At 37.3% G+C, this 10,768-nt stretch overlaps 1 protein-coding gene across 1 annotated transcript in view; it reads left to right on the top strand.

The window, feature by feature from the left end:
- Positions 1 to 10,768, top strand: part of LIN9 (lin-9 DREAM MuvB core complex component) — a 77,233-nt gene that overhangs the window by 33,870 nt on the left and 32,595 nt on the right. Inside the window, exons 7-9 of the mRNA XM_037737810.1 lie at positions 3,359 to 3,536; positions 5,044 to 5,163; positions 5,432 to 5,533. Of these exons, the coding sequence (XP_037593738.1) occupies positions 3,359 to 3,536; positions 5,044 to 5,163; positions 5,432 to 5,533 (400 nt within the window). The remainder of the gene's footprint in view (positions 1 to 3,358; positions 3,537 to 5,043; positions 5,164 to 5,431; positions 5,534 to 10,768) is intronic.

Below are 10,768 nucleotides of genomic sequence, written 5' to 3'. Positions count from 1 at the left end.
AAGAGCGAAACTCCGTCTCAAAAAAAAAAAAAAAAAAAGAAGCACAAGAGTTTTGACAGATGCACTGCATTTTCAAAGTAGTGGAAAATTTGAATAGTAGAGAAGTTTGGAAAAATGTCTAGATTTGATACTTTAGCTATGACATATGGGAAGTTGTTTGAGACATGATACTTAAGCCACAGTTGTTCGCCCCTGGAGAAATCAGAGTGTTAAAAAAGATATTAAAATCATTGGTTTGTTAAGAAATTATAAGACTCTGAACTATCCTAAAAGTAATCTTCATAAAATGAACAATAATCCCAGGTTATCTGGGATTTTCTGTAGTTTATCTAAATTAAAGGAGTAAATGGAAAAGAAAAAGATTTTATTTATCAAATAAATTTTTCAAAAAATAGAAATGAAGATAATAGGAACAAAGTGCATACACACACACATTTTTTTTTTTTCTTTTTTTTGAGACAGACTTGCTCTGTCTCCCAGGCCAGAGTGCAGTGGTATAATCTTGGCTCACTGCAGCCTCCACCTCTTGGGCTCAAGTAATCCTCCCACCTCAGCCTCTAGGGACTATAGGCACATACCACCATGCCTGGCTAATTTTTTTGTAGAGATGGGATTTCACTATGTTGCACAGGCTCGTCTTGAACTCCTGAGCTCAAGCAATCCGCCCACTTGGGCCTCCCAAAGTGCTGGGATTATAGGTGTCAGCCACCACGCCCAGCCTCCTTTAATTCTTTGAACATATTTATAATAGCTGCTTTTTAAGTCTTTGGTAAATATATTATCTCTGTCAATTTCTTACTATACCTTTTTCTTGATTAAGAGCCATGCTTTTCTACTTCTTTACATGTCTAGTAATTTCTAGTGGAAAACTTGATATTTCAGGTAATATATTGTAGCAACTATGTATTCTGATTTTTTGGAGAGTTGTTGGATTTGGTTTAGTGTTGGCTATGGAAACACTGATGTCTCTGCTTCATTTTTTTATTCTTATATTATTATTATTGTTATTAAACCTGGTTTCCAAGGAGTTGCCCCTGTGTCTGCATATAATTTAGTGGTCAGGGCCAAGCGGGGTGGCTCACGCCTATAATCCCAGCACTTTGGGAGTCTGAGATGGGTGGATTACCTGATGTCAGGAGTTCGAGACCAGCCTGTCCAGCATAGTGAAACCCTGTATCTACTAAAAATACAAAAAAAAACTAGCCAGGTGTGGTGGCGGGCACCTGTAATCCCAGCTATTCAGGAGGCTGAGGCAGGAGAATCACTTGAACCCAGGAGGCAGAGGTTGCAGTGAGCTGAGATCATGCCACTGCACTCCATCCTGGGTGACAGAGCGAGACTCCTATCTCAGATGATAATAATAATAATAATTTAGTGGTCACCTAATGATTTGAACAGAGGTTATGCTCAAACATCTTGATTGGGAAAAGCCTCACATTGATTTGTATGTAAATTGGGGAATGTATGTACAAAGTTGCTGTTAATTTTCAAGTCATCCTTAGCTTTTACTTTTTGCTAGACTATTGGATCTTCTCTGTCCATTTGCATAGTAACCCAGTTAGCCATGGATGGTAGAGAACTTATTTCCACCCTTTTATGGCTTTCGAGTTTCCAGGATCTGCCTGTTAAATTTCTGGCTCTCTGCCAATCATCTCAGCCAGGTCCATACCTTGGGCTTACAAAGCTGTGGATTTTTCCTGTTCTTTCCTAATTGAATTCACCACTCAGAGTAGTTTTTACCTACTGGTTAACACTGAGTGTGTTCCCTCTGGCAACAACACTGCTGGTTTTTGTGACCAACCTTGAACTAATAAAACCATTCTCACCAACCAAGTTGATCGTAGTGGTGGGTGTGTGAATAACCTCGTGCAAAAAGGCCACTGACTCCCCTTACCCTAATCTGAAGCTCAAGCACTTTTTCAGCAGTAAACATTTCTTGTTTTCTGCATTTGATCCATTTCCAGTACTCTGGAATGGTTGTTTTTGACAATCTCGTTCAGGTTTGTACTTGTTTTTTTATGGAGAGGAATTACTAACCTCTTAATACCATCACAACTACAAGTCCTTTTCTGTGTTAACATTTGTTTATTCAACTTTATTTTCCACATCTTCTGTATCCATATTTACTTTTCCCTTTCTGTCAGAAACTGAGAAAGATTTTAGTCCTCTACAATTGTGTTATCAATTGATCCTTTTTTTTAAACAGTTTTGCATTGTGTATTTCTGTGTTTTATTAAAATGTTGTGTATTATATTTTTTGGTTAGTATAAAATGTATTACTTTGCCCAGTTTAAAGCCATAAATGCTGTTCTTATATTTTTCACTCATGCTGAATGTTTGGATTTATCTGATGTTATTTTAGGCTGGACTTAAGTAATAGTGACACAGAGTTCATCTATGTCATCAGTTCCAAGACTACTAGTTTTGGTGATTCACTAGAAAGATTCAGAGTACTCAGCACATGTACTCATGACTAAGATTTGTTACAGTGAAGGATACAAAACAAAATTGGCAAAAGAATAAGGTGGCTGGGGCAAAGTCCAGAGGAAACCAGGTGCAAGTTTTCAAAAGTCCTCTCCCAATAGAGTCATGGAAGACTTGTTTAATTCCCCCAGAAGCAAGTTGTCACAATGCTTATAAGTTTTGTCTAACAGGGAAGCTCATTAGAGACTTGATGACCAGTTTCTACGGGGGGCTAAGTATTTAGGCATCTTTTGCCTAGTATATACTAAAATCCCAGTCTTTCAGAGGGAAAGCAGGTGTCCGGCATTAACCACATTGTTTGCACAATGTATACACAGTAAACCACCATTATTAATTAGGGAACAGTAGGAACATTTCTGAAAGCCAAGTTCCCAGATACCAGACAAGGGCCAGCCTTGCAAGGAGGTTTATTTAAGTATAGCTTAGTCTCAGGCTTGCTGTATTAAATTCTTTAATTCTTTTCTATACAACATCTTTGTCTTTTTTTTTTTTTTTTTTTTTTTTTTTTTTATTTTTTTTTTTTTTTTTTTTTTTTTTTTTTTTTTTTTTTTTTTTTTTTTTTTTTTTAATTGAACTACTTCTGGTATTTCACTCATGAGTATAATGACCTAACTTCTTTTGTTGGCTTTTTTGCAATTAGGGGTTTGAACCCCAAATGATGTAAAAATATTTTTCTCTTAATTTGGAAGTAATGTAATTTTATTCATATATGAAATTAGGGATCATCATTTATAGTTTTGTTTTTTGTTTCAAAAAAATCTTTCTGTCGTTTCTCTAAGCCAAAAATAAAGTGTGTGCTTGTTTTGAAACTCTAATAGACAAAATACTGTATATGATTTAAATTACATGCTTCGAAGTTTTATATTTGACTATTCTTTGTATCTCCCACACATCATAATGCCTTTTTTCTTTTCTCAGCACGATTACGTGGTGTTCATGATGGTTTGTTCACTGGACAGATAGATGCTGTGGATACTCTTAATGCTACTTATAGAGTAACTTTTGATAGGACAGGGCTTGGTACCCATACCATCCCTGATTATGAAGTTCTTGTAAGTAGTATTTCATAATACATTTGTGTTTTATGCCTGTTAAATGTGTTATGTAGAGTTTTTTTTTAGAAATCGTATTTTATGATAGAATTGACTTTAGCTCACAGAGGAAGAGATCCTTAGCGGTCCCCAGCCCTATCTGCTAGACCCCTAGTTCAGAAATATACTTAAGTCTTCTGTTTTCTAGGAACTGGCATTCCTCTGTTGGACCTTAATGATATAGCACTTTAGTATAACCAAACTGATGAGTCCTGATGAAATAACCTTGGAGAAGAAGCTACATAACATTTTCATTGCAGCTGTTAGGTTAATGTGTAGTCCTCTTGTAAAATTATTTTTAAAGTATGAAGTAACATCATGTACTTATTTGTTCTCCTGTTTTATCTTCAGAGGTATGCAGGATGGGTGTTAATTACCTTCACTTTTTGCATGGTGAAACTCAGACATCTCAGACATAAAGTACAATTGTGTAGTTTATTCAAGGCTCTGTATTTGGTTTCCTGTTAGGCTGAAACTAGAATCAACAGTCTTGCTCTGTTGCCCAGGCTAGCATGCAGTGATGTGATCTTGGCTCACTGCAACCTCTGCCTAGAACATGTATATATATATATCTCCTAAGTACAGAAATACAATATTGCTTGATATCTCTCCACAATAGGAGAGAAAAAAAATTGGAACTAAATATAGAGCAAAGTACACTGTTCTTAAGTTTTTACATTAAAGGGTGAAATCTTTAAACTCTCTTTTTAAAAAAAGTAAATTGGCCAGGTGCAGTAGTTCACGCTTGTGATCCCAGCACTTTCGGAGGCTGAGGCTGGTGGATCATCTGAGGTCAGGAGTTCAAGACCAGCCTGGCTAACATGGTAAAACCCTGTTTCTAGTAAAAATACAAAAAATTAGCTGGGTGTGGTGGTGCGCACCTGTAATCCCAGCTACTCAGGAGGCTGAGGCAGGAGAATTGCTTGAACCTAGGAGGTGGAGGTTGCATTGAGCCGAGATTGTGCCATTGCACTCTAGCTTGGGCAACAAGAATGAAACTCCATCTCAAAAAAACAAACAAAAAAACAGGTAAACTGCTTCTCTGTTTAATTAATTTAACTATTTTTATGAGATCACCCAAATATTTCTCTCTGACTAAATAAGAGTTAATTTTAATTATTGTAGGATATATTCAGGCAGCCTAAATGAAGATAACCAAGGGTGGCCAAAAAACACTTTAATATTAACCTTTGATTCTCTAAACTATTTTGACCCTTTTTTTAAAATTTCTTTTTTTTTTTTGTAGGTTCGTTCTTTTGGTAGCAAAGTAGCGTTTTCGCATTCTGTTTTATATTCTAGCCTTTGATCTGTATAGACTAATATGCTACTCTATAAATAATATATAAGTAATACATTCTAAATGAATCATAGAATATGCGTGAGTGTATATCTCAAGCTGAAGTACAGTGATTATAAAGCATAAATGATTGGTAAATTTCAAATTTTGTGGATTATTCTGTTTTCTCAGAGTAATGAGCCTCATGAGACAATGCCAATTGCTGCCTTTGGACAAAAACAGCGGCCTTCTCGATTTTTTATGACCCCACCACGTTTACATTATACTCCTCCTCTCCAGTCACCAATTACAGTAAGCATATTTTAGAAATACCATCAATAATTTGATTGATTATTATGAAGGTGAACTTTGTTCTCAAGAAATACACATCTGTTACAACAACTTCAAAAGGTATGCACACTATTTTGAGTTGAAAATGTTAAATAAAATAAATACTTGCTTCAACTCCAGAAATATTTTCCTTTTCATTGGATTTTATAACAGAATTTTCTCTTTTTCTGAAAATAAGATACCTCCTCTGAATAGTCAATGATTAAATGATTCTCTTTTATTCCCATAGGATAATGATCCTTTATTAGGACAGTCACCATGGAGAAGTAAAATTTCTGGCTCTGACACTGAAACGTTAGGTGGTTTTCCAGTAGAATTTCTTATACAAGTGGTAAGAATTGTTTTGAATATCTTGGCAGTTTGTCTAAAAACTCAATGTTTTCTGTGTTATTAAAGTTGAAAATTTTTCTAGGACCACATATTTATCACCGTGTAGGTTTTAAGAACTGCTATTTCCAACAAAACCTGAAAATAAAAGTTATAAAAACCAAGAAAGAGTTACAGATCTTTCTTCTTGAGCTTTGTCTTGTGTCTGAGTTCTTATTATTCTGCTATTTTAAGGGCTCAAACGTTCTAGCATATGTTCTGTGAAATTCTGAATGTTTGGCTGTTAATAACTTGGGTAACTATGAAGGGTTTTATTTAGTAACCTCAGCATATTCTGCCATCATCATTCAATTCAATAGTTACGATGCCCTGGCTAGCTTACATGGTTAGAAGAAATTTTATTTCTTTTCAGAGTCTAGAAACAGGTATTCACTTGCTAAGTACTAAGAAATCTAAGCCTAAACCCAAATAAGTGGAGAAGTATTATATTGGAAAGTTTTCTTAATAGTCAGACTCTTAAAAATGTAATGAGTTTGAAAATTAGATTAAATAAATTTTTTAGTTTGAATCATAGCCTACTAACGTATTGTTTCATTTCTTTTCCTTTTTGGAAAATAAAAACTACTTTGGCTTGGAATAGATATGATCTTTATTTTTATTTATTTATTTATTTATTTTGAGACTGAGTCTCGTTCTATCGCTCAGGCTGGAGTGCTGGAGTGCAGTGGTGTGATCTTGGCTCACTGTAACCTCCACCTCCTGGGCTCAAGCTTTTCTCCTACCTCAGCCTCCCGAGTAGGTGGGATTATAGGTACGCACCACCATGCCCGGCTAATTTTTTTTTTTTTTTTTCTAATAGAGATGGGGTTTCACCATATTGGCCAAGCTGATCTTCAACTCCTAACCTCAAATGATTCCCCAACCTTGGCCTCCCAAAGTACTGGGATTACAGGCATGAGCCACCACTCCCAGCCGATATGATTTTTATGAATAAAACTGTTTACAATAGGCCAGGTGTACCTGTAATACCAGCACTTTGGGAAGCCGAGGCACATGGATCACCTGAGGTAGGGTGTTCAAGACCAGCCTGGCCAACATGGCAAAACTCTGTCTTTACTAAAAGTACAAAAATTAGCTAGGTGTGGCGGCTCATGCCTGTAGTCCCAGTACTTTGGGAGACTGAGGAGGGTCCCATTGCTTGAGCCAAGGAGTTCAAGACCAGACTGGGCTACAGTGACACCCCATGTCTATACAAAAAGATAAGATTAGCAGGTGTGGTGGCTTGTGCCTGTAGTCCCAGTTACTTGGGAGGCTGAGGTGAGAGGATTGCTTAAGCCCAGGACATTGAGGCTGTAGTGAGTCAAGATCATGCCACTGCACTCCAGCCTAGGTTACAGAGGAAGACCCTGTTCTCAGAAACAAAACAAAACACAACAAAAAGGGCTAGGCTCGGTGGCTAACACCTGTAATCCCAACACTTTTGGGAGGTTGAGGCAGGCAGATTGCTTGCAGTTGAGTTCCAGACCAGCCTGGCCAACATGGTGAAACCCTGTCTCTACTGAAAATACAAATATTAGCCAGTTGTGGTGGACTGTGCATGTAATCCTAGCTACTTGGGAGGCTGAGGTACAAGAATTGCTTGAACCCAAGAGGCAGAGGTTGCCTGGGTGACAGAGCAAGACTCCAACTCAAAAACTTTAAAAAAAAAAAAAAAAAAAGGGAGGCCGAGGCAGGTGGATCACGAGGTCAAGAGATTGAAACCATCTTGGGCAACATGATGAAACCCTGACTCTACTAAAAATACAAAAATTAGCCAGAACTGGTGGTGGGCACCTGTAATCCCAGCACTCAGGAGGCTGAGGCAGGAGAATTGCTTGAACCCTGAGGTGGAGGTTGCAGTGAGCTGTGATCTCCCTGTGGGCAACAAGAGCAAAACTAACTCTCTCTCTCTCTCTCTTTCTCTCTCTCTCTCTCTCTGTGTATGTGTGTGCGTGTGTGTGTCTGTCTGTCTCTCTCTCTCTCTCCATATATATATATATATATATATATATATATATATATAAAACATAATCCATGAAAATATTCATAGTGTTTACCTTTTGCAGTTGATGTTATTTTGAAGAAAAGCCTTGTCAGTTGTGTGTGTGTATGTGTATGGTATTCTGTGTTCCTCAATCACATTTTTTAAATTCATTTTTAAATTTTTATTTATTTATTTATATGAGACAGAGTCTTGTTCTGTCTCCCAGGCTGGAGTGCAGTGGCATGATCTCAGCTCACTGCAACCTCTACCTCCTGGGTTCCAGTGATTCTTCCATCTCAGCCTCCCAAGTAGCTGGGATTATAGGCATAGCCACCACGCCCAGCTAATTTTTTTATTTTTAGTAGAGATGGAGTTTCACAATGTTGGCCAGGCTGGTCTCGAACTCCTGACCTCAAGTGATCTGCCCTTCTCAGCCTCCCAAAGTGCTAGGATTACAGGTGTGAGCCACTGCACCTGGCCTATTTATTTATTTTTTTAAGACAAGTTCTCGCCCTATTGTTCAGGCTAGGGGATAGTGGTTCCATCATGGCTCACTGCAGCCTTAACCTCCCGGGCTCGGACAGTCTTCCCACCTCAGCCTCGCAGGTAGCTGAGACCCCAGGCATGTACCACGACTCCCAGCTAATATGTTTTTTATTAGTTTTGTAGAGGTGGGGTCCCACTGTGTTACCTAGGGTAGCCTTGAACTCCAGGGCTTGGTCCTCAAAAGTGCTGAGAATACAGGCTTAGGCCACCATGCCTAGCTAATGATATGTTGTTAGTTATCTTTGCAATATAAAATGTCTTATAGCTTTGGCTTCTCAAGGCAGATGGATGTTTTTATATGAAAGATTGAAAATGTGATGAAAGCCAAGACTTATTCTTTCCACAAAGATACTTGTTTTTAATTCTTTCTTTTAAATAGTGGAACTATAAACAAAGCTAGTATGTTATATTTGAACAGGTGTTGTGTGTGTGTTTGAGAGAGTTTGAGAGAGAGAGAGGTCTGTAACAGAGGGATCCAAAAGCTAAGTACTACTACACTGTGTCTAAAGTAGTGGTATTTTTATTGACTTTTGTTATATTTGATTTTTAATTCAAAACACTTTATTTTTTAGAGCAGTTTTAGGTTCATAGCAAAATTGAAAAGAATATACAGATATATCCCATATACTTCTTGACCCCACACATGTGTAGTCTGCCACCATTATCTCCCCCACCAGAGTGGTATATTTGTTAACAGTCAATGAACCTTCATTAACACATCATTTCACCTAAAGACCATAGTTCACATTAATGTATTTAAAGATGTGGAACATTTTAAGATTTTGGACAAATGTGTAATGACATGTATCCACCATTATGTATCATAGAGTTGTTTTTGCTGCCCTAAAAATCTTCTGTGTTTCACCTTTTATCCCTTTCCCTGAGCCCTGGAAGTCACTGATGTTTGTCTTTTGCAGACTGTCATATATTTGAAGTCATATGGTATATAGCCTTTTCATATTGGTTTCTTTCACTTACTAATACACATTTAGGTTTCTTTCATGTCTTGATAGTTCATTCCTTTTTAGGATTGAGTAATATTACATTGTTGGGATGTACCACAGTTTATTTTCTCATTGACAAACTGAATGACATCTTGGTTGTGTTCAAAATTTGGCAATTAAGAATAAAACTGCCATAAATATCTGTGTGCAGGTTTTTGTATAGACGTAAGTTTTCATGTCCTTTGTGTAAATACCAAGGAGTGTAATTGCTGGATCATATGCTGAGAGTATGCTTAGTTATGTAAGAAACTGACAAGCTGTGTTCTAAAGTGGTGGTACCATTTTGCATTCCCAGCAGCAGTGAATGGGATTTCCTGTTGTTCCACATCCTCGTCAGCATTTGGTGTTGTCAGTGTTCTGGATTTTGGCCATTCTAATAGGTTCATTGTGGTATCTCATTATTTAAATTTGCATTTCCCTGATGACATATGCATTTCCTCATTGAGCATCTTTCCATATGCTTATCTGCCATCTGTATATCTTCTTTGGTGAGGTGTCTGTTAAGGTGTTTGGCTCATTTTTTAATCCAATTGTTTTCTTATTGTTGGGTTTTAAGAGTTCTTTGTATATATTGGAAAGCAGTTCCTTATCAGATGTATATTTTACAAATATTTTCTTCCAGTCTGTGGCTTGTCTTTTCATTCTCTTTATAATGTCTTTGACCAAGCAGAAGTTTTTTGTTTTAATGAAGTTCAGCTCATCAATTCATTCTTTCATGGATCATGCCTTTGGTGTCATATCTAAAATGTTGTCACAAAACCAAAGTCATCTAGATTTTTTTTCCTGTGTTACTTTCTAGAGGTTTGTTTGTTTGTTTTTGAGATGGAGTTTCACTCTTGTTGCCCAGGCTGGAGTGCAGTGGCACCATCTCAACTCACTGCAACCTCTACCTCTGGGGTTCAAGCGATTCTCTTGCCTTGCCTCCCAAGTAGCTGGAATTACAGGCATGTGCCACCACACCTGGCTAATTTTGTATTTTTAGTAGAGATGGGATTTCTCCATGTTGATCAAGTTGGTCTCGAACTCTTGACCTCAGGTGATCTGCCTGCCTGGGCCTCCCAAAGTGCCGGGATTACAGGCGTGAGCCACTGGGCCGGCCACTTTCTAGTTTTACAGTTTTGGATTTTACATCTGTGTTTGTGATTCCCTTTGTGAAAGATGTAAGGATTTTGCCTAGATTCATTTTTTTTTTGTATGTGGATGTCCATTTGTTGCCAGCACCATTTGTTGAAAAGACTGACTTTTCTCCACTGTTGCCAATTTGTTGGGCAACTGCTTTTGCTCATTTATTGAAGATCAGTTGACTGTTTATGTGGATTTATTTCTGGGCTCTCTATTCTGTTCCATTGATCTAGTTATTTTGTTTTTTGCCACTACCACACTGTCTTCATTACTGTAGCTTTATAGTATCTTTCAAAGTTGAGTAGTGTCAGTCCTTCATCTTTGTTCTACTTCTATATTATGTTGGCTATAGTAGGTCTTTTGCCTTTCAGTATAGACCAGAATCATTTTCTCAATATCCATAAAACAACTTGCTGGAATTTTAACTTGTATTGCATTGAATTTATAGAACAAGTTGGAAAGAACTGGTATCTTAACAATGTTGTGTCTTCTTATCCATGAACATGGAATATCTCTTATTTATTTAGATCTTCTATTTCTTTTT

The sequence above is a fragment of the Cebus imitator genome, unplaced genomic scaffold, assembly GCF_001604975.1.
Source record: "Cebus imitator isolate Cc_AM_T3 unplaced genomic scaffold, Cebus_imitator-1.0 Scaffold42, whole genome shotgun sequence".
In the NCBI taxonomy this organism is placed as follows: domain Eukaryota; kingdom Metazoa; phylum Chordata; class Mammalia; order Primates; family Cebidae; genus Cebus; species Cebus imitator.
The sequence above is the reverse complement of the archived record's forward strand: the minus strand, read 5'-3'. Positions and strand labels throughout refer to the sequence as shown.